The following is a 24908-nucleotide window of genomic DNA, read 5'->3' on the forward strand; positions in this document are numbered from 1 at the left end:
TCCTGTGAATAGTAATATCTGTTTTCCTGAAAGATAGCATCTTCACGGGCAGCTGTCTTGATCAGAGAAAGACTTCAGCAGGACAGCTCTGCAGAGGATGACTTCTCATTTGGTTGATCTGATTGACTAGGGAATGCCATCAGCCTGCTATCGCAAGAGGTAGAATTGAGAGGTGTAAGGAATCGGGGTAGGGGTGGCATAATCCAGTAGTTAGGGCCAGGACTCTAGCCCAGGAGTTAAAGCAAAAGCATCAAGTTAAAGTTGAGTTAAACACTGTGCTGGAAGGCAAAATTGGAACCATGGGATTAAGTCAAGCAGATTTAAGTTAGTCAGACTCAGAGCTGGGATGAGGAACTTCAGGCATAATGTTTTGAAGCATCAGGCAGGAAACAAATGCTTGAGCTGCCCTCCAGTCTCCTGGAAAACCACCTTCATTTCCAGGAGAAAAAAAGTGACATGTGCCAGATGTATGCGAGACTCTGCATTAGTAAATTAACAGGGCTATAACATTCAGGCTTGCGCTGCCTCCTTTAATTGCCTGACATGCATATAGAATGCCAAATGATGTTCTCTAAAGGAAACTGAATGCAGATTATGCTTTGCAGCTCTTTGCACTATTGGTTAGCTGGTACCTATCATGCTGAACATCAGGAACTCAGTCCACAAGAGGTGAAGGGGCTGCTACTTGTGTAGTTCAGGTGCATGCCAGCGAAAGTCTGCAAAGTTGTGACAGTAGAGTAAGCTGTTGACCTTTTTCTAGCATCGTGTCTTGGACTTGTCATTCTTCTCTCTGAGACCTCATTTACAATAGCTCTTGAATTGGAAATAATTGTAAAGGAGGACCATGGCTGCTTTTATCTTATATGCCCTTACACAGGGACAGTCAATCCTATTTAAAAAAAGAAAAATCCATCGCCACATTGATGCAGTGTAGCAATGGTTCAAACAGCCATAGCTACTATAGAGTAATTCCCTCATGGAACACAGCACTCTGTGCATGCGCACGCATAGACACACGGGCACACACTTGGAACTGAGTAGCTGAGAATAAAGCTAGACTATATAGGTGTGGTGTAAAGCACAACGTGGCACACTACGCGAGTGATTTGACTGGGATCTCCTCCCTACAATTCAAGTGTTAGTATCCATTGAGTGATGATTTGTTCCTGGCTGTCTTACGAGCACAGAAACAAAATGAAGGAGGAAATAGTCAATGTAACTCTTCATTAGTCATCCCCATGCCCCCCTCCACCCCCCGAGACTAAAGCAAAAAGGCCCTGGTTTATTGCAGTATTTGTTAGTTTCTATTACCATATCCATTACTAGAGGAGAAATGAAGGCAAATGCAAACTTCTGACAATTTCTTCAAACATCTTATCTCTTCCCCTATGTCCACCAACTAACTTTGCTGGGCTGTTGGCTGCCAAGCTGCAGAAGGAAGATTTGTAGTGAAAGTAACATGCTCACTACATGCTAAATCTCTTACCCCAAGTCCTTGTTCATTTTTTTCGATGACTTGACTTCCTGGCTTTGTCATCCTACTTATTGGAGCCAAGAGCGCCAACTTCCTTGTGATCCTCTTGGCTTTGCATCACCTTCCCCAGTTGCACATACTGTGGCCCAGGGGAAAGCAGCCTAAGAGCCTGTAGCTCTATTCTGTGTGAAGACTGATGCAGTTTACTGGGGTGTGCATGAGTTCAAATAACACCTTCTCCCCCCCCCCCCCGCTTTTGGTCCTTTATTTTTTCTTGCATGGGGAAAACATTGTAGAGGCAGTGTATTGTCTGCTGGTTTTTCTATTGCACATAGGCAGCCGTAGTATTCCCGGAGTGCCACGGCTTGTTTAGATCTACCATCTGACTGCTTGTGTCTCTTCTTTTGGGGTGATTTCCACCAGAAATTTTTTGATACTAACATCATCTGGAATTAATGATGGCTAGAATCACATAGACCCTTGTGAGGGATTTTAAACAGGTCATTTACCTCTGTGTTACACTTGGTTTACTTTTCTTTTGTTCATCTATACAGTGACAAAAGAGCTAATGATTAAATTGAGTTTTTTGTGGAGGTATTGACTTATATCTTGCCACTGGAAGAGCCTTTGCTAGGACTGACTGTAGATATCGGCTATAGATTTTCTGTGAGGCTGCATGTAAATCCCGCAGCGCAACAGACATGGCGTACAGTTGAAGATTTTTTGGTGGACAGTAGCCTGGTAAGCGTTCGTACCAGCTCCCCTCCTTCCCCGGAGAAACGTGGTAAACGATGTTTTCAGACCCCGGCTTCAGAGCAGACCGTCTTCCTTTGGTTATAGCGGTAGTGACAGACAGCTTTTTAAATAATTGCCTTACCAAAGTTCGGTTGCTAATCAAAGAGGGTTGAGACAGAGCACCAGCTTTGCTTTTCCCCGTTCCGAAAGTCTTTTTCAGATGTTTCTGCTGTTCTCAATAAAGGCAGTATTTGCTGATTCAGGTTTGCCGAGAGCAGGCTAAGTTCACCGGCGTGTTCCAGCTGCTTTGCGGAGCTCTGGCAATGCAAACCAGCTGCAGGTCTGGCTTAACTCAAGCCAGGTTTATGGCTGGTTTGCGTCACTGGAGCAGCGTAAAGTCCCTGAAGCATGCCAGCTAATCTGGCCTATTGGTGAACCGTTGTAAATGACTTGTTTTTCTTCATGTTCTTTACATGTAACTTTATTTATAGTTAAAGCCTGTAGAAACAGAGTAGATTGTATCACTAAAAGGCAGATTTTGTGTTCTAAAGTCTATAAAATTAGAGGGTTTTTTAAGCCAGATTTTTTTCCTCTTAACTGAATTAAAATTATGAAATTACACATCACTCCTCTGCACTTGTCTGTTATGGATTTCTTTTAAGTTACACTACGATTCCAGTTGCCTGTTCTTGTTGTAAGATGAAATAATGATTAGTCTGAGATCTAAAAGAGCAGGCTTTATAAATTTTATTTTGCAAAATGGGGGCTCAGCTTTTATTCTAAATGCAGAAATTTTCTTCTAGTTTACTAAGAATGTGTGCAATGTTTGTGTCAGTACTGTTTGTAATTTACTGATTGAAAATATTTTTGAGACTTTAAGAGAGGGGGAAATCAGCCAGCCATGATTCTTCTTCTGTTTATAGTAAAATATATAACTGAAATCATATTTACCTACCTTGGATAGCATGATGAGTGTTCAAAACATGTCACAAGTACTAATCATTAATTATATTATCCCCTGTATAGTAAATTATTTTTTTTTTTATAATCCAGCTCTTCCTCTGAGGCTCTTACAGTGTTGAATGCGTGATGTGTGTTTTTAAGCAGTATTATACAATGGAAGAATAACGGAAGTGTCATTAAAGCTATTCTGATCTTCATTTTCTTCAGAACTCAGGATTTTTGCTCTTCACGTAAAAATATTTTTGTATAAAGATTATGGGATGATTTTTAAAAAAAAAATCTTTCTGGGTAAACCTATTGGCATTCAAGTCAGGAACTGTATTCCTCTGATCAGCTGTATATTGGAAGAAAACATGACAGAATTTGCGAAGTTTTTCTGGACTTTTGAGGCAAAACACTGAAGAATTAATTACCGCCTCATATTAATTAAGATAACAATGCAAAACCCTTCATTAGAAGCGTAGGAAAAGTTCTTCCTTGGTCCTTGGAGAGAATATTATATGCAAGCCCTGTTGTGTGGGTTGCAAGGTGTCACTGGAATTTATATGCATTACTTGTCTAATTGCAGTAAATGTAGCATGTCCAGATAGGTTTAAAAGTTGGATGGCTGTTTGTTACTTGCTGGAAATCACTTGAAACCTTGCTACTCGGAGGCAGCTGTTCACAGGTCCTTCACCTCTCCCCAGAGATAGCTGGAAGACTCTGTTGTTGGACCCTGTCTTTTATGGCAGAAGCAGTAAACATGACAGGTTGTTTGGGAGCCATCTGTTTTAAAATGGTTGCTGCTTTGTATGCAGTAATGAACTTGAGATCAGTTTTCTGTCTGTCTTCATAGTAACAGCCTTGTTTGGTGTCACAACAGGTGGAAGTTGATGGGATGAAACTAAACGTGACCAGCGAGTGGAACCTGGCTTCACCCTTGTTGTCTGTCACCATTGATGGCACTCAGAGGACTATACAGGTAAATCCCCCAACGCTTCATTTGTAGAGCTGAGATAACCAGAAGCCTTTGGGCATTCAAATAATATTGATACCTGGGGTCTACACTTGCTGCATCATAAAAATTACGTGGTGTTGTGCAAATAACATAATCTTTCTACTTAAAGTAGAAATACATCCAGAGCTTCCGTGGAGTCAACTTCTCTCAGATTTACTCATCTGGAGTTTTGTACATCATTCATTTAAAGAGAAGTTGATGCATATTTTAGCCAGAAATTTACCCCAGTTTCTAGGATCCCTTTCCTTAATGGCCGTGAGGAGATAGTTTCTTAATCACTTAAGAAATAAAGAACAGATGACGGTTTACAAAAAGGCGAGGTCCTGCAGTAAAACTATTCTCTTCCTCATGTTTGGATTGCATGGTTTTTCCACTTTTGGGCCTTTGTAGATGGAAAGTTGCAGGACAGTGGATCTGTCCTGCAAATGTAGAAAACATCCCAAACCTATGTGGTTCTAAGAAGAGATGTCTAAAAAGATGTACGTTGTTTCCTTCTGACCACTAATGTGTTTGAAAACAACTCCGAACAAAAGGGTGTGCCTTTACCTGCCATGAAAATTTTCTGAAGGCAATGCCAGTCAGGGTTTACATACTTGTTGAGAAATCATTCATTTATCAATATTTATTGATCCTGGAAGTAGTGAAAGGAAACAAAAAAAACCCCAAACTTTTTGAGTTTTTAGAAGTATTTATCTACATACAGTATTATCAGTTTATTTTGTATACATTTGTCAGTGGTCAGATTTATGATCATTTACAGTGAAATATGTGAATCCATTTTTTCATTTTCACCCCTGGTAAATTATCCAAAAGGAAATGTTATTTTTGCTGTGACTGAACTTAAAAGACCGCAACTTGAAGATACCATATTTTTTATCTTTCAAGGATAATATTGACTGAGAGTAAAATTTTCATGACATGCCCAAGTAAATTCTGGACTTAAGTTTTGTAGATTTCTTGGGGGGTTAATGCCAGCTTCAGGGCTTATGTATACCTAAAATAATTTTGTATTCTAAAGTATATTTTTCTCTTTTAATACTGGTCCATTGTGTTGCTATTTTATAAAGGGATTTCCTAATTTTGAGTAGGAAACAATACCGATTTGTGAACATATAAAATCTGTCTAGAAGAAAAGCATTACATTTAGAACGGATGACCATGTTCAGGTGGCCTCATTGCAAAGTATATAATAACTATATAACTGCAGGTCTCTAACTAATAGTAGTAAGACTATGTTAACTAAAAGGGTAATATTTGAACTGGCACATAAAAATTAGTTTCAAAATTAACGATGGTCAGATCTGAACATGCTTTCTTCTAGGAGCTGAGCCAGCAATAGTGTTACTTGCACTCCCTGAGTAGGACCAAATTGTATGAAATACTGCAGGACTAGCCACAGCAACAAGCAGCGAGCTGGCTGCGTGGTATCTATCCAACAGAATGTGGAAGAAGCACATATGTTGTTTCTTTCTCAGACGGTATCTATAAGTCTTTGCTTTTAGCGAAGAAACCCAGTAGCTTGAAAAGTTATTAATCTTTTAGTGTATGTATGTAAATTTATGGGAACCTTAAACTTGACCTCTGATATCCACTCACTGGAATCTAAATTGGTTTCTTGGTTATGTATTTCTGTAGACTTGCCCCACTGCAAGAACCAAATTAGACAAGTGTATTCCTGTAGGTCAATTTGTCTCCAAAAGCAATTGACCCCTGAGTCTTGAAGTATCTTCTTTCAGCAAGACTTAGCCCTAGAGCCATTTAAGCAACAAATATGGATGAATCGAATAATTCCAGCTGTGCTTTATTAATTTTCAGCCAATCTAATTTCTCTTCATAGTTGGTTTCATTCTTCTAAATTTGCTCAACCAAATACAGTCTTTGTGAACATTATATTTCTTTGAAGGTTTGATTTATGCACCTTCGGCTCGATCCTGCAGTCTGGCCCCAATCCAGCAAAGCACTTAAGCATAGAAGCAGGAAATAAATAATTTTAAAATCGTTTGGTTTAAGATGTATTTATGTAAATTATAGTCTAGACATTCAAATTGTTGCATATCTGTCGCACATTTAAAAATGAGTAATTAAGCATGCTCCTGTATTTCCGCTCTTCTGCTGAGGGCTCGATGTGTGTTAGAGCAAAGCAGAGCACCAACTCTGCCACAGAGTTAAGACCAGGTTTTTCAAGACTATTTCTAGACTACAGGACCTGGGAATACATCTGAGTGCCGGAGGAGAGGTATGTGCCCTGGTCACAGTCTGTCTAGGGCATATCAGGGCACAACTAGGATGTGTGGCAGCCCCCTCCCTCCCTCCCTCCCTCCTGCTTTTGTTTCCTTTGCGAGGAAGCCCATCTGTGTGCAGCAGATGGGCGCTGCGGAGTGCCTGGCCAGGTCCCCAGATGATAGAGGGACCAAAACCCTGGGGTATTCTGCAGGTCCGTTTGGCTGCAGCGTAAGCGCTCCGAAATCTTTGTGCTGCTTTGGATTACTGTGAAATCCGTAGGGTGCTACAGAAGGTGACGAACTGATGAAAACTTGGGATCATTTGAGCAAGAGACTTCTATGACACAGTCTCTGGGAATGAGGGTGTGGGCAGACCCCGTAGCATTTCTTGAACTATGCAGATTCCATCATGGTGTTTTGTTGTTACTGTTTTCAGTAATTCCTCAGCTGATCCCAGTTTCTCAGCATTTTCCCCACTTTTGACTAGACTCTACCTCTCATTTGGGGAGGCTGAATTTAACGCATTGTGAAGTGTAGGATTTTGTTTACCAAGGAAATTAAACTTTTGTGTGCAGAAATACTTTGCCAAAATGGTTTCCCCTGCCTGCTTCCAAAGCTGTTATTGGCTCAATCTGATTTACACCTAGTTATTGTGTTTTTGGAATCTGCCTTTGCTGAAAATCAGAGAGTAACTATAGGCATGTGGTTACAATACATCTTCCTGAGGCTTCAGATTTGGAGGGATTGGCTGTTACGTAATTGAAAATACATATTTAAAATACATTATTTGAATATGGTATAGCCTTTCAGGCAATATTTAGTGTAAAAATAAACAGATAAATTAGGTTCTTAATGATTTCTGTGAAGAGCGAGTAGAAAAGAGGAGGCTGGTTGAGTTGTGGAAACTGGAAGGGAGAGTGGTCATTCAGAATGGTGTCCTGGAAAGTGTAATGACAATTGGAAGAAAGGCAGCAGACATATTTTGGGACAATGAAGGCATTTTTATCCCTCTGCCTCTGCTGCCAGGTACAAGCAAGCTGGATTTCAGTGAGCCCTGTGGCTGTAGAAGTTGTCATCTATGTCATCTCTTCTTTCTCCCCGTGTGTATGAACTGAGAAGAGGGTGGAAAGACAGAAGGGAATAAGCTGCTTTTTCCATAGAGCTGAACATCTCCTTTTATTTCATGTGAACCAGAATCTAAGCGGACCTGGAGATAAATCCATGAAGTCCAGCAGATAGACGTGAACCTAACTGCAAGTCTGTCCTTACTACAGTCAGGTTGCAAGTAGGTGCCTTCTGCTAGGGTGCTGTGCAGGAAGATCAGGTATCTGCAGGGAGAGCAGGTTGCCCAAGAAAAAAATGCTTGTAGGACATCCTCAAACCCTCTTTGGTTTGGCAGTACTTATGTTTGGGCAAGTTCTCAAAACCCACCTCACCGACCATTCAAATTCTGAGTCTGCTCTATGGCAACACCACATCGACAAATTTTACAACTCCTTAGTGCTGTTAAATGCTCTTTCATTTATCCCATCATCAAACTCTCAACCCATCCTTATATACCATTTACTTGTAGACAGTTCCCTGTAGCAAAAGGATTCTGAGCCAGAATAAATTATTTGTCACCATCTTTTGCCAACAGTTGTACCTCTTCATCGTATCATATGCACCCAGCCTTTCCACCGGCATATTGTGGGCTCACACTGGTTTCCCAGGTCTGCTGGTTTGCTGTAATGAAACCTCCCACCCTCTAAATGTAGTGCAGGTATTCTGCCTAGAGAACTCTTGGAGGCTTTTGGCAGCTTCAGCAAAGCAATTTAACAATGGCACTGGTGATGCCTTCTCTTTATATTTCCTGGTTTTCAGAGGATTAGTCTCTGCTGAACTGAAGCTCTGTAGGACGTAGACAGAACTCAATTGGACAAGGTCCTGAGCAGCTCAGTATTACTTTGATGTTAGCCTTGTGTCATGGTTTAGGCCGGACTGGCCACTGAAATGAACACCAGATGTTCTTCCCCACCTCTCTCTCCAAAGAGAGGAGGGAGAAAGAGACTTATGAGTTTAGAAGAAACTAAACTACTTTAATGAAGATATTAATAAAATAATAATAAAAAAAGAAATTTATACAAGATATATAAAACCGTATCAAGCTCCCAGGATGATGATCATGTCACCGTCAGGCACTGGGGAAGTCCCAGACTGGACTCAGCGATGAATGGGAATTGGATTTCGGATCTGGAGTCAGGAATGCATGGATAGGGATGAAAGGCAGACAAGCAGACGGATTCCTCCTCAGACACCAGCCATTGAAGAAAAGACACTGACCCTTAGATCCCTCAGCTTTGTACTGAGCATGGGGCAGATGGGATGGAATAACCTGTTGGTCAGTTTTGGGTCACCTGTCCTGTCCGCTCCTCACCGCAGGTGCGACCCCTCTATGGTTTTCCGCTTCCAGCCCTCCAATGGGGCAAATAAAGTTAGCTGGCCTTGGTAGTTATAGCAATAAGTATAAGCAAGAGACTCTCTGCATTAATTAGAAATAATCATGTCTTATCGCTGTGGGAATGGGTACAGTCTTGAAAATATGCTGTTAATTTCAGAGAGTTCAGTTAGTTAGAAGATGCTTGGCTAAACAGTAAAATCACTGAACAGAACATTGGTTCTGTTTTACCTCAAACCGGAACACCTTGCTTTGAACAGGGAATGGGGCTACCTGATTTCCAGAGGTCCCCCTTCCAGCCTAACTGTTCTGCGGCTGTTGGACATCCCAAACTCTACGGTAAAAAGGTCTTTATCGGTCACAGCAAGGTGTAATTAAGAGAGTAATGGAGTTACTAAACAAGAACATGATCCTGTAAAGCTGAAATCATCAGTCTCAAGCTTCAAGTGTTTTTTGTGAATGAAATAGATGAAGCTTTATCAGTGGAGTTTTCTCTACTTACAGTGTCACAGGGAATGCCGTGATGGCATCGCTTATTATTTTTCATGTAATTTATTTATTGCATCAACAATTGCAGCAGGAGGAGTATATTCCACATCCTGGGGTATGACAAATATAAGTGCTTCTGTGATACAATGTTTCTTTTTACTATTATTTTGGTTTATAATAACAGAAAAAACTAAAATGATGTAGGTTATGAAGCCTTTGTTTCTGGGAAATGTCTGCCATTCTGGGAAATGTCTGACAGGAGAACAAAGCCTATGCCCAAGTATTCATTTCCTTCAACACTGTGGAGACTTTTTTCAAATGTGTAATTGTTTTTTAGAAAAATTACCTATTTTAATATATATATATATATTTTTACTGTTTAGAGATCTCAGATGTAATCTGTGATAATGATATATAGGTTTTTTGATTTAAAGTACCATTACTTCAGCACACCCATTTTCCTTCCCATTTTGGGAAGCTTTAGTGAGCAGCGTACGTGACTACTTCTCGGCAGTCTGTTTAGTGCTGTGCAATTACTGCACGTGCTCTGCTGTTGTCGTTTACCCGTGACTGCAGAATTATTTTTGCTAGGTTGTCTCTAGAAGAGGGGATTTGCAAACAGGGGCAGGCATTTGGATATACTGTATCCAAATAGCTGTACTGTTGGGTAAAGAAAAGGCAGAGTGTGAGCCCCAGCACTGGATTGATTCCTCATGGCCCGTATTGATTAATTGGTAGCTCACTCCTTGGCTTTGGATCAGCCTGTTGCAGTTGTGGCTGATCCGGACAAATCTGGTACAGGTTTATGCTGTGCTGTGTAGACCTAAGCGGAGGGACTGAGATAGTCCATTGGCCATTTGGCTTTGCAACCAGGCATCACTCCGTGACCCTCCTTTTTTTAGCAATGTAGAAACACAGGCTGCCCATGTTTTCCCATTTGCTCATCCAGCCACAGTCATCTGAGAAAAAGGAGCTTGGCCTTGAAACTCCAAAAATGATCAGGGGATATGAAGTAAAAAGCACATACCACCACCCTTACTGATTTCTTCGTGAGAATAAATATTTACTTTTTTTTCATCCGGGAAGGGAATGGAGTGATCAACTGCTATGCCAAATCAATCCCTCTGGAATTTATTGTCCACTTTTCAGAGAGAGGTCTCCCACAATAAAGCTCTGTGTACAAAAGACATACTTTTCCCTTTCTTTAACCTAATGGGAATAGTAATATCCTGTGTACTCAAGGGGTTAAGGAAATAATGTTAGTTGTCACAGTATCTTATGCCATATACTTTTCCGAAGCAGCTATAAATTTTAATGGCAGACGATATTCAGGATGAATAACTATAAGGATTCTGTATGTGTCCAAAGACCAAAGCATCGTATTCATTTGTTGACAGATGTCGTGATTTTACGGTATCTAAATCTTGAAAGACAAGGAATGGTTCTCTTCAGCACGGTAACACATTTGCAAAGCAAAGGAGAAGGAAAAGGAGGGACGTCAAAGAGTGAGAAAGGACTACGGATTCTGCAAAGAATCTGTCTCAGGGCGGTCATAAACATTGTCAGATCTAGAATCACGTGGCAGCGTATTACCTGCACACTGTCCCCCTATAAGAGCAAAACATTACAGCACATCAAAACAAGAGTAAAATTTCTAAAAGTTTTAGTCATTTTGTGTTTTAACTTAATAACAACAAAAAATTAGATGTTCAGAGGGAGGACTAAATTCTTCACTATTGTAAATAATTGTAAATAGCTGGAAATGTTGGGCTGGAGTAAATGTCTTTTGGATTCATTCTTTACCAACATCAAATAAACAGTCTTTCCTGTGTTGTTTTTTTTTTTGGTGCTTTTTTTTGGGTGTTTTGTTTTAGAGCCTCTCATACATTGCTTTATAACACCTGCCTACCTCAAGGTGACAAAGGAGAACATGGACATGCTTGGAAAGTGCTCTCTCTATATAAAATAGCAATACTGCAGTGGTATTATTACTAAACATTTGCATGTCTAAAGCTTGGCAAAAAGAAGTAACAAGTGACATTAACATGTGCTAATGTCAGGTTGGATGGGGCTTTGAGCAGCCTGGTCTAGTGGGAGGTGTCCCTGCCCACGGCAGGGGGTTGGAACTAGATGGTCTTTGAGGTCCCTTCCAACCCGAACCATTCTGTGATTCTAACACTGGATATCGTGTGAAGAAATACTGGGAAAGGGTCTGTGTTTCCATTTTGCTGTTTATGGGGGGACAGAAATTCCTAAGGCATCTACTGTAATTAAACCCCAGGCATTAAGAGGATGATTCTTCTTTTAAAAGTGGTAATGTGGTGCCTCAGCCTGTTAGAAACTGCACCTGCACCTTTATCTGTGTGGATTGATGCCCTGTAAGCCATTCATGCTATGTTTAACATCCATATTTGTACAGTTTGGGAATAGATTCCATTTAGTCCCTGGAAAAGGACCGAGGTGGCTTGCAACAGGTGTCAGGAGAGGCCAGTATCTCAGCATCCTGGCAGGATCCCTTTTAATGGAAGAGACTACTTCAGCACGGTACCATTTATGCCAGTCTTAGACATCTTTCACATGTCAAAATGCTTCATACACAGCAGGACTTGATTGTCTTGTTCCCCACTGGGTGACTGCTGCCCTTGTAAGAACCTGGAAAACGTGGACGTGCCCTGAGGAAGAATGGCTATCTGAGGCTTCATTTACTATTAAGTATGATCTCAAACTGATAGTGGCTAAAGGCAGAGCAGCACTCAAAATTGAGCTAAGTTTCCATCTGTAGTTTAATGTGCCAAAGGGAGGAAATGATGACACCACCACCGGAGAACACTAAATTGTGACAAAAGAAGAGTGGTCCCTTAAGTGGGAAGGCTTGTGAGGCTGCACAAGTCTGAACATATAGCGCAATGTAGACAGTCTGCAACATACAGGAAAGTTTGGTAACACTGCTAGTCTGGGATCACATCCCTGACTGGGATTTTGCACAGTGGAAATGGGGTGCTAAAATGAAGTTCTACTTTCTCCAAAGGTTCTAGGAGGAGAGGGAAAAAGATACTGATAAAGCCAAACCAATCGTCACATTTTTGACAAGATGATCTTGGTTTCACAGCTACTTACTTGGAACAGGTTGCCCAGAGAAGCTGTGGCTGCCCCATCGTGTTCAAGGCCAGGCTGGATGGGGCTTTGAGCAGCCTGGTCTAGTGGGAGGTGTCCCTGCCCAGGGCCAGGGGGTTTGGAACTAGATGGTCTTTAAGCTCCCTTCCAACCCGAACCATTCTATGGGAGTGATCTAGGTGGATGATGGAGCTTTCCAGATGTCCAAGCACCCTCACATACACAAAACCTCATAGATGAGGTACTAGCGGATGAACTTGCTATAACATTACAAAAGAAAATACTGGTGTTTTTTTCCCCCTGACTTCCCTATTGTGGGAATAATTTGTTTCTTAATTAAATCGGTCTGGGGATGATTGTGGCCTATATTTTGCTAAGTTGAGTTTTCAAGAATTTATAAATATTGGCCAAGAAGTGGATAGCGCACTCCATTTGAAATCCGTGGCATAAGATGTTCTCAATATTTCTGGTAGTGAGCAGTTGAGATGAAGCAATAGGGGCTGCAAGAACTTCTGCATTCTTAAAAACAGCGCAGTGCTGGGAAACCACACAGTGTTTCACTCAATATTTTATCTATAGTCTTCTGTAATGATCTTGGATACTTATCAGTGTTTTTTCTGGGCTTGTTTTGTTTTGGTTTTATTCTGTATGGTCTGATGTGTTGTCCGACTGTTAATGTAGTCGTGCCGTGGCTTGAAAAAGTTGCAAAAAACATTGGCTAACTGACAATCTGTACGTTTTCTGCAACAAATGGTCTCCAGTTTTAGTTTCAACAAATAAAGGTGGTATATAGTAGTTCAAGATAAATGTGTTTGGGAAGCTCGTATATGTATGATTTCCTTTGCCAGTTCGTGTTCATTTTGACCTGACACATTACTTTTTCATTTGGAAGCAGAGCAAAAAAAAAAAAAATTGCTTTTGGTCTGTTGGAGTTGCTTTGTTTTGGTATCATTCCTTCCCTGCAGCTGCTCCCCTCCGGTAGCCTGGAGAGTCCGAGATACCAGAAGATTTGTGGAAAATACTCTGAGGTCTTGTTGTTGCCTAATAATGCCTATGTCGGTTTAGAATCTCTTTCAATAATACATATTTTATGTTTGACTGAGCTTCTTTATCCTTCTTCATGTAAAGGTTGTTATCATTTTTATCTGCAAGTGCTCATCCACGGCTGGCTTAATGTAAAGCTGATTGTAACCCTACTGCATCTTATGATGAATAGATCATTGATACCCAACTAAGTGGAAATAATTTTCTGTGGCAAAGCAGAAGAATTTAAAGTTGTATCACACTAACCTCTGGTAATTTACTGGGATTTACAGATTAAAACGATTATTTGTGAAATGACTGTGGTATAGGATACACGTAAGATAGAGGAGGAAAATCAAACGCATTTCGTATGACTGTATACACTTGGCTGTTTTTACATGTGTGCATAAGCATTTTGTTTGTATATACATAGCATATGCAGTATAGCATACTGTAACCTGTGTGTGTAAGAATACATATAATATTTATGTAATACACCCATTTGACAGATTTGAGACTGCAGATGGATTTTTGAAGTTGCGATTTCTTTTTTTTTTCAGATTTGTTTTAGCGTATTACTTTCTTATAAGGAAAAAAACCCAAACTTTTAACTCACATTATGCTAATTAATTTAGTCTAAAGCTCTATCAGTTGAATCAACCAGAAGAACATCGGTTATGTCTGAGGTTATGTAATTGATGCCAACAGTGTAATTTTACTGTATTGGCAGGTAAATAGTGTTGTTTTTTCTTTGTTCAAATGGTAGACTTCCCTTGCTTTTCGGTGCAAACCTCCTGGTAAACAATTTGCAATTTATTAGGAAAACAATAACAATGCATATAATTAGCTATTCTCTTTTGTTACGTCTATTTGATTACTTTCCTGCTATCACATGTAATACGAAACCATCTATTATGAGGTATAGAATATGTAAATATCTAACTTTACAAGAGAAACTGGAGACTAGTCCTTTTTCTAAAGAGGTGGAAAATAAAAGAATAATTGTTAACCGTGTCCTTTCATTTTCTTGAAAACATCAATTACATTTACAAATCCCAGAAACACAAGCCCACCAGTGGAACAGAAATAACTCCTTTCAATATGCTTCAAAAAATCTAATCACATCTAACAGCTGAGATTTATTTACAACTGTAATTTGAAACATTAATTATGATAATGTGCTGACTTCTTTTGTAACGTGGTTCTCAAAAGCCTGGCAGTTCTCTTTTTGGTCTTGATGTAACATATGTTTTATGACTTGGAGAATTTCTCTACCTTTCTTTCTTGTTTTTGTTTTTTTGAAATATACCCAGAAGGGAAATTTCTTTTTCTCCTCTGTGTTAACTGTTTTCTTCACCTTCCCCATTATTTTTTTTTTTTTTTTTTCTTTCTCCTCACTGGCTGTTAATTCAAGAGATGGTTTTTAGTGCTGATGCTGACTCTTAATGCTACCGAAAACTGAATGTAATGCTTTATATTTTGGACACAGCAAACAGGAGCAGTGAGAGTTTACCATGCTGTGACACCAGTGCGCTTCAGCAGCGTCAGAGCAGGAAAAAGGCTCCTTACATCTTTGCCTTGTCTTGAGACTATGGCTTTAAAAGGTGCCTTCTTCATAGATTTATGTATTTGTCTTTATTAAATTGCTTAATAATTAAAATACTTTCAAAAGTGCTTCGTTATTGCCATGCTATCTGATTTAGTTGTGAGTAAAGAGAATCTGTGTGAGGAAATACTTTAATGATTTCGTTTTCAGTTGTGGAAAATAAGTCAAGTTGTCAAAATACCTGGCTTTACTTTGAAAGCCTTTAAAGAAAATGACAAAAGGGCTGTATTTTTTTTGTGTGTGTGTGTTTTGTTTTGTTTTTTAAGTTGTGTTTTTCTGTGTGACGGGGAGATTAGCCAAAAAAATGGAATTTTTATTAGGACATGAAAAGGTCTCTAATGACCCTTGAAAGCGGACAAAAGGGTAGCACAATAAGTGACAGAACTCTAACGAGGGTGGAGGGCATTCCAGGAAAAAAAGAAATTAAATCCTTTAATTTTTTTCGGCTTGCCATTTTCTGACAGCTTATCAAGTGGTTGGGACTTGTTTGTTTTGGCATGCAGTTCATTCATTGTAGGCAGCCGGTACTTTGTTCTTCTTTGTGGTTTCCAAAACCTGATTGTGTTTATCCTAGGCTGTGGGAAAAGTGTATATTCCTGTTTCCTTTATAAAAGTAAACGTCAGGTTTTGTATGAAATTTTATTTCCCATATTTTCCATTCCATTAATCATTATTGTTGAAGTATGTCAAGCTTTGGCACATCGTCCTTTGTTTTCATATGATTGTACAGATTGCAGTGTCAGTGTGTGACCTGTTCAGTCAAAAAAAAAAAAAAAGCATGTTTGGGTTGTAGTAATTACTACTTCATAAAGTGTAGCTGAGGAATATGCACCATTACTGAAAAGGGATCAGAATTTAATTTATTACTATTAAAATTCTTTCTGGGGATATCTAGCTATTGTTGTATAGCACTTTCTCACTTACTCTAGAGAAGACAAGACTTAAGGGAGCCATGATAATGGCTCTTTGCATACTTGTAAGTGGCTGTAAAAAGAAAGGGAATAATCTGTGTTTCCTGTCTGTGATGAAAAAGAGGAGAACGAATGTGCTGCAGTTGCAGTGAGGGTTTAGTCAGATATCATGAAAAAAACTTTCTAATGATAAGGATGCTGAACACTGGGATAAATTCCTTAGGGAGACTGTGAAATCTCTGCAATAGAAAGATTTTAAGAATGGGTTAGGCACACATTGTTTGGGAGTGACACAGGTGTGTTTTGATTCTGCTGGGGGTACTAGATGAGAAGATCTCTCAAGATGATTTGCAGCCCTCTATCTAGGTTTTGTTGTCTTTAAAATGCTGAAGTTCTCCATGCAGCTCTCTGTTTGCAACTTATACTCACCTTCTCAAATCTGTGCTTCGGTACTCATATGTACACCCGGCAGCGTGTAAGTATTAGGGCTGCGTTCTGTGACTAGGGCCCCGATTTTGGGTCTATATATGCCGTAATTTTAACAGCAGGAAGAAAAAGGGAGAAAAAACTTTTCATGTTGAAGGAGATGATTCACAAGAAGAAAGAATTCTTTGTGCGTTTTGCATATTTAGATTATGGATACTACTGTGTTAAATCAATAACATATTTTCTTTTGCATTGTCTTGTGGCTTACTGACAATGTAATATTTGAAGACCGTTTAATAACTTCAATCAACTCCTGAACCACAGTAGGTGACCAGACATTTCATAAGGTCATTTTTTTTTTTACAGTTTTCAAAGTAGCATCATTGAAGGTTTGCATTTTAAAGAGAGATTAAAATGTCTCTCATTAGGAGAGAATGAAGATAATACTAAATGTGAGTAATAGGAATACAGAATCACAAATGTTTAGAGATGGCAAAACCCTCATTATTCACGACATTCATCTTTCTGCAAGCCCAAGGTTGTTCTGTGTTGTACTTGGCCATATTTGTTTTCCTTCTTCTTCAGAAATAAATTTTAGCGAGTTGACTGAAACAAAACCAAAATCTAAGCTGAAGTATGACTTAGTCTTCTAATACTAAAATTCTTAAAGGAAATTGTTATATTTTATCTGCTTTATGTGTAGTTTTGTGTACTTGATTAGTTTTGATTACTTTACAGTGATGTGACAGAAAGAAAATGGAATGGCTGCAAATTCCGGAGAAGCTTCTAATCAGTTTTTACATCTGTTTTTTTCAGCGGCTTTCTCGGAATGCCTCTGGAGATACGAGCATTCAGTTTCTAGGCACAGTGGTAAGTATCTATAACTATTGTGAAGAGTTATGTTTGTAAAAGAATATAATGTAAACAGAAAGTAGGCAAATGACACTGGCAGCACGTTTACACTTGTATTTGTGAAGGTTAGTATTATGTGTAAATATTCTGAGCTTAACAGCTGAATTTGGGCAAATTTCTAAAGCTGACTTCCAAGGCACAGTGCACAGTATCTGCATTCCACACTTCAATTGATTCAAGTCTGACTCTGTTTCATTTACAAGGGATTTAAGAGTAACTGGTTGTAGAAGACTTGTAAGTTTATTGCAACACACTCAGGTTTGATCCACGTTGGGTTCTAACCCCCTCTTCCCCACCACCTCAACTTCCTGATCTCTGTTGCTTCACCAAATCACATACCCTCACATCCCAGAGGCAGGTCAGTAACTGTTTTATGAAAAGACTGCACAGTAATGTAAAATGTTTTGTGATTCTCCCAGATTTATTTTGTTGGAGAGAAGTACGTTTAAAATCCTAATCAGATTTTACACTGTCGGACACGGTTTACTCAGTAAAATAGATTTATTTTTTTTGTCTGCTATTATCTTGAACAATCATGTATCATATAGAAACTAAAGTTTTGTGTTAGGTGATTGATACTTATAAACATATATGTGATTGAAGCAGCACCGAATTCTGTGATTTGCGTGATTAAAATGCAATCATTCAATTTTTCCAAGTTCCTTATGCACGTAAAAATAGTTCTGAAAATGAAATAAAATTGAAGTATCCTCTAAAGTAAGTTGTCTTGTTTGCTGCCAACAGGTTTCCCTGTAGTGACGTTAATAGCGAAAAGCCTAGGAATTGAATGTTCCCTTTAGAATTTAGTCCTGACATCTCTGTGCACAGTATGTTTTGGACAAGAGTAGATTAAGTTTACATATGATAGTACTTTCATTCTACTTGTGATTAGTTCTTCTACAAGTCCTAGGAGGCCATTTTTTTGGGAGGTATAACTCAGTGAGAGTAAACTTAACAAGAATACCTGTAGACTTGCATGTTGTTTTTTAGAGATGTAAAATGCCTCTAATATATTCGCTTCTATAAATATATCTATATATATGCCTATACATTTATTTGTCTTATTCAATATCAAGCAGAGTGGCAATTAGAAATAAGACATAAAACAAAAGTTTTGTTCTGCACTATTGTATTCGTAATGATGCTTCAGCTCTGGAGTTGCATCCTGCACATGCGAGATTGCTGCCAGCTGACTGATCTGATAGTCTTTGTGTGAGAAGAAAATAATTACTCCAAGCAGATAAGATATAAACACAAATGCAACTTGATAAGATAACACTGAAAATATTTTAATTGATCCCTTGTAAGAGGGTGCTGTAGCAGAGAGAATTCCGATTAAGTGTGTATTTAGTGACATTGAAAATCAAATTTGTTATTAAGTTTGATATGAAAACATTTCATATTCATGTTAGAAGTGCCTCAGAGTCTCACTTACAGACTAGAATTCTTGTGCTGGGCCCTGTGCAACAGCAAAAGAAGACAAAAGAGGACACAGTTTTGATGTGCTTTTAGCTTTAAAAAATTGATGATGAAACTGCTAATGGATTGTAATATATATCAGATCTTCCTGACTAGCTCATGTGAGTTTATTGGATCCTAGTTATTTTAGGAAATCAAGTATGTGATTACAACTAAAATTCTCAAGAGGACTAAAAAGAAAAGCCTGTAGTACTCTATCCACCGTTTTTTATTTAATAGAAATTATGTACAGGTCTTGCTGATCAAACCCAGAGAGAGAACTTCAGCGAGCAGGGTAGAGAAGCAGTGGTTTGCTCTGATACCAGTTTTCCCACAGAATCCAAGCCAGAGTCTGCACCTGTGTTCCTATCAGTTCCTCTAGCCTACTGCCCTTCTCCTTTCCCCAGCGTCCTTTCCTTTATTTAATTTGTCCTTTGCTCCTTTAACATTTTTGCACTTTTCTGATTTCAATTTAGTATCCTCAGCTTAGGTAACAGGGAGGAAGGATGGGTTTACCATGGTCTCCCCTACAAATTGCCTTCACATATAGATACACGGTCTATATATGCGTACGTGTGTGTGTGTACGCATACACAAGTTCAGTCAATCAGAAGAATATAATCTTGAATGAAGGTCCTAGAAATGCATTTTGGGCTCAGCATGGCGTATCTCTTACTAAACCTTTACTAGCATAGAAGTGCAGTCAAGATGGTAAGTGATTGAAAGCAATATTAAGGAGCAAGAAGCTCTTGATTGCTCATTACTATTATAATATATTTTTATCAATGTAATAAACAGCTTGTGGAATTATTACTCTGCTCTTTTCATACTAGAAAACATTAGGGATAGCTTTGAGCATTCTGCGTTGCTTTTGACAGGGACAAAGGTTGATGGCACTTCAGCGGTGGCAGGCAGCGTGGCGCTCCTGAGCGTACACACCGCTGACCTGTCCATCAGAACGTATTTTTAGACCCAGCTGATGAGGAGCGCAGCTCCCTGGCTTGTCAGGAGGGCATCAGCTTTGATGAACGGCTTCACTTGATTATTTTTTTTTTTTTTGACATTGGACATTAGAAACAATTCTGCTACTGGTTTTTGATAAAACACAAGCCCCTGCTTCGGGAAGCCAGCTGACACTCAGAGGAGAAGTGAAAGGTATGTTCTCTGTTAGAAACATCCTTGCTGTCCGGGTTCTAGCTAGGTGAAGGACAGAGAAAACTACTTTGCAGCACAAAGACAATATTTTAATATGAATTCTGCTGCATAATTATAGTAAACATGTAGACAGTAGGACCAGTGTTTCTGCTAGTGTAGCAGTATATTTCTGTTGTTTTGGGGGAGAACAAGAAAACTCATGTTGCTTCCCCCAGTGAAATCAGAGCTTTGAGTGCACATTGTTAGCGTGATTTGAGGGTCTATGTGTATTTTTAATAATAATTTTGTTTGTTTCTGATCACAAGTAGAAATTCTTTGCTACTTGAGCATTTATCTTCAAATTGTAGTGGCACTAGATAGCTTATTTTCTCTGAATTGTTTTTCAGTAGAGGACTATGAGTCTCAGATCTGATGTAGGACTTGTGCTATTGGAGGATCTACAAGGATGTTTCTGCACAAGGAACTTCTAGCTGTAAGAAATAGTTGGTGAATGGGAAACTACACTGGTTTGGTTTAATTTCCTTGGGATGATAACGTTTTGAGTCCTAGTTAAATTTTCAGAACAGATCACAGGTTATTGCTGTAATTGAGACTGTATGGGGTTTTACTCGTCGTTCTTCTCTGGTGGACATGACTAGATACCATGTGCTGATGGAGTCCTGCTATTCTGCTACTATAAGCTAGAATTGTTCAGATAATGCATTTATTAATAGCATTACTGTAACACCAAGGAATCTTATTGTGCTATAAATTGTACAGAGAAAAAGGAAACAAAGTAATCCGTGCTTCAGATAAATGTTCAAAACTGTGCCCAAAAGCAAGAGTAACAGGAAACAAGGAGGCCATCCTCCATGGATTGTCTCCTGCATGTAGGTTTGTAATAAACATAAAAATCTGCAGAAAAATACTAAGATCTATGCACAGGGCTTCTGCTTCAGCCTCTGCCATTCAAAAGCCTCTATGTTTGAGTAGTCTTTTCAGAGGACCAAAGTCCACCCTTCATTCCTCTCTTCCTAGATAGCCTCCAGTTTCAGTCATGTCCCTTGTCTCTTTGTTCCACCTTCTGTTCTCTTACGTGAGAGGAACGTTTTGTGCTGGCCCACTGGTGGCCCCAGTCATTTGTTGGTTATTCACGCCTCTGTCAGCTGGACTTCAGCATTGAAATACATCTGGGCAGGCAGCCTTTGACACTAAGAAAGCTGCGGGTATACAGAGAACTACAGATAATTGTGGAAGCATTAAACTTATTCTAGGCTGTGTGTAATGACCTCTCTGTAGATAAATACTGTCTGTATCCTCAGATAGTGAGTGTCCTGGCTCCGTTGCATCCGTAACGTCATTGTCAGCTTTGGGCTGCAGGCCATCCTTGACAGGGATGCTCTGCTGGCCCAGTGGAACACTTTCCTCAAATGAGATGGTCCCAGACAGTGAGAATTCCCCAGCCACAGTGGAAAACTTCAGTGCTCATCATTTGTGCCATTTCTTTGATCTTCTATTCTCTAACATCAGAGCAGCGTATAGAGAAAAACTTTTATTTGTTTCCTCTGTGGAAGGATGAAAGAACATATATGTGACAAATGTTAGTCATATTGCTCAGCATATTACTTGACAATGTTCCTTCAGTGGTGAACCCGATATGGGAATCCTGGTGGAACAGAGTGGAATTGCTCTGGCCTAAGGATCAAGCCATCTTTAGGTGCTTCTGAGTTTCCTAGCACCGTTTTCTTGCTTCAGCCTTCTCACTGGAGGTTTTTCCATTGCTTCGGTCTCATCCCTGATAGCAGTGCTTTTTGCCACCTTTGATTTACGAACATTTGAAGCTTTGCAGTGGGTGTTTGTGCTCTCTTATGGTTACTATTAGCTTGCTAATGCTATGGTTTCTGTTCTTCAGCCTTTTTGCAGACCCATTTAAAATAGTTGAGACCCACCGCCACAACCATAACTGCAAACTCCAGGTTGAGAACACTGAATTTAAGAAAACTAGTCTCTGTCAAGCCCTTGCTGTACTTTTTAGCATAATTGGTATATGTTCTATTATAGTACTGATCACTCAATGACTTTTTGATTGTTCTTTAGCTACTTCCAGATAGACTGGCAAAAGGATATTTCATACACAATTAGAGTTATTAGTTTTGTATTTTGTTTATGAAGTTGGTCATAAATGGAGAGCTTTATGTAGAGGCATTCCTCAAAATCTTTGCCTTTGCTTCCTGGCTTATTGCATATTCACCATTTACGTATCTAAGGCAATCCTAGGAGCTACAGGTCAGTATACAAACTTTACTTCTCACCGCTATTCCCCTTCCTGGTCCCTCCTGCCATGACTTGTCTGATTTTGCTTCAACAGCAAACTTCCAACTTTCTGTCCCATTAGTGAGGCTTACAAATTGTCCTGGAACTTTTCAGTCTGTATGTAATCTCATCAGCTTCCAGACAGCTTCCTCCTTTTTATTTTCTCTCTGCAATTCTTACAAAGACCAATTAAATAGCAGTGAAGATGGAAGCTTTGACTGCATGAGTCTGATTTAGCTCACAATGACAAATGTTTAACAACCTGCTTCTTTCACCCTTAGAAATCATTGCATTCTTAACAGGTTTTCTTTCTTTCTGCTTTTCTTTCTATATGTGACACTTCAGAAACTAGATACTGAAGATTTATGCAGACTTTCAAACATTGGTTGAAAACCTGCAGAGGGTACAAAGGTTGTATTTATTAGAATATGTAGAGTATTAACCATGAGAAAATAAATATAGTCCCGTAAATATTTATTTTGCAAGCTAGTGTCTTTTTTTTTTTAAATGGCATTTTTAGTCTTCCTTCTCACAAGCCTTAAGATTAGGGTCCATGCTGATATAAAGGGAATTCTACTGTTGTATAGATTTTTTTTTTTATTTTTTTTTTTCTCTTCACCAGCTTTTTGAGGCACTGTGAACTTCTAGTGGTAGAGCTATCATCAGTAGCATTTCAGTAGTGCAGGAGGAGTCACTAGGAGAAACATGCAGTTGCTTCTGGAAGCATTTATTTCCTCAAGTGCCTTTTGAACGTGGGCAGTGAGAATCCTGAAACTGGCTACAAGCTGCTGCAGTATTCTGCAGAAAGTGAGTAATTCATGCAACGAGGGTTTCACTTGTGAAAGTAGTGATACTTTGGGACATCATTAGGACTCGGCAGAGAGAGTTGTTCCAGCTCACGTGGTGTGGATGATCAGGTGCAGCAATACAGCTACATACGCCGTTCTCATTTCAATTCTGTTATATATTTGTTTGTTTTAAAGCAGAAAATACAGTGAATATATTAAAGCTGTCCATTGGGGGCAGACTCTCAAAAGTACCTCAGAGATTTAGACATTCTGGTGTTACCAAAAGCCATGTCCTAAAATCACTTAGATTAGTTTGGGAATCTTGCTCAGGATTCCTTTGGAAAGAGAAATAAGGAAGTGCTTGGATTTCTTCCTGAATTTTGCTTCTGTGCCTTGTGCTACTTCTTGTAGTCTTTGCCTGAGACCTCCTTGAACGAGAAGTGGTGGCGTCAAGCTGCATATATGCTTCTTGGATGGCCAGTGTGAATGTGTTGGCTGGCCAACTGGCTGCTGCCAGATTTCCCTCAGCTGGATTTGCGTCTCTTGTTTCCTTAACACAGACAATGGTCTTCAGATGGTTTGTGGAAACACAGTTACGGTTCTTACAATATTTATAGGTAGTTGGACTTACCTAGCTTTTCTTCAAATGTGGTTGAAATTCATCAGCAGGTTAAAACAGTATATGTGGGTGCAAATGGGATGATTAGATGAAATGAGTTGGGGATGGAGATGAAGAGGCAGAAATCTGGATTGCAAGCCTTGCTTTCTTACAAAACCAGACTGGAAATGGGCTATTACATTTAGATTCTAATGTTTTGCATTTTATTTGTTCATTTTGAATCTTGGCCTTCTCTTCTGTTTTCAATTAAAGTTTTAATTTGCAGAGAAAAAATGTGTGATAACATCATAAGTAGGTCAGAATTCCCATTAACGTCCTTCATATCGGTGGATTCTGTAGTGCATGTGCTATCTGTAGTGTAATAGTCTTTGCTTACAATAAATTACGCCCCGTATCCCTTGGAAATAAGCAAATGGAAAAAAAAGGATTTCTGATTTTCCATCCTTCATTTGCCAAGTTTCTTTCTTATTGAGCTCATTAATGCTTTAATGACAAGGACTGAACTTGGTTGGTTAGCCTGTTACTTCTTGGAACACAAGTGGACAGGTTACTCAAGGGTAACTCAAGCGATTTCTTTCAGTAGACTGAGATTTGCCAATGTTGAAATAGTTATTAGTTGCTTTGTTTGGCCAAAGAAGTATTGTTGGGTGGTTGTTTTTTTTAACTGTATCAAGACTGTTAACTTCATAGTGGAGATCTAGTGTTTTCTTCTGAAGATGATGTCTACTGCCAGCTAATAAACATATGTGTAGCCCATGTTTTTAAACAGCTTTTTGATGGCTGCAACTTTGGCATTTACCCAAGAATTGTTTAGGAGGTATTAATTTATACGGCTTTGAAGCTTAAACAGGGATCTTAATGAAACAAAGGCATTATGAAGTTAGTAAAGTTAATTTAAGTCTCTGAATGTAAATTTTAAATGAAGTTTTTATTGATAATAAATATACTTTGTTTCTCATTAGTCTTCTAGGCTTCAGTGGTAATATCAGTAAAATAAACATGTTTTACAAAGATTTAACATTAAAAATGCTATTAATATGACCCTTGGTACACCAGCACAATTAGATTTCAAAGTGAGCATTTAGGATGTAACAGCGATTAATGACAACCATCGAAAACAATTTTGAACTCCATCAGTTTAACTCAGGAGGGTAAACTTAATATGATAATTTATCTAGTTGAATTGTATCAGCTTAGCAGGAAAGTATGCAAATATGTGACCCTTACCTAGAATCTAAATGGATGCTGTGCTGATAGATTTATCAGTTCCATTAAAGAACTTTAGGG

The 24908-nt window shown here is 39.1% G+C and overlaps 1 protein-coding gene across 1 annotated transcript in view; it reads left to right on the plus strand.

The window, feature by feature from the left end:
• The window catches only part of PCCA (propionyl-CoA carboxylase subunit alpha), a 294043-nt gene that overhangs the window by 217133 nt on the left and 52002 nt on the right, over nt 1–24908 (plus strand). Inside the window, exons 20-21 of the mRNA XM_063337025.1 lie at nt 4035–4133; nt 17214–17267. Of these exons, the coding sequence (XP_063193095.1) occupies nt 4035–4133; nt 17214–17267 (153 nt within the window). The remainder of the gene's footprint in view (nt 1–4034; nt 4134–17213; nt 17268–24908) is intronic.

Source organism: Chroicocephalus ridibundus, chromosome 1, assembly GCF_963924245.1.
Source record: "Chroicocephalus ridibundus chromosome 1, bChrRid1.1, whole genome shotgun sequence".
NCBI classification, from domain to species: Eukaryota; Metazoa; Chordata; class Aves; order Charadriiformes; family Laridae; genus Chroicocephalus; species Chroicocephalus ridibundus.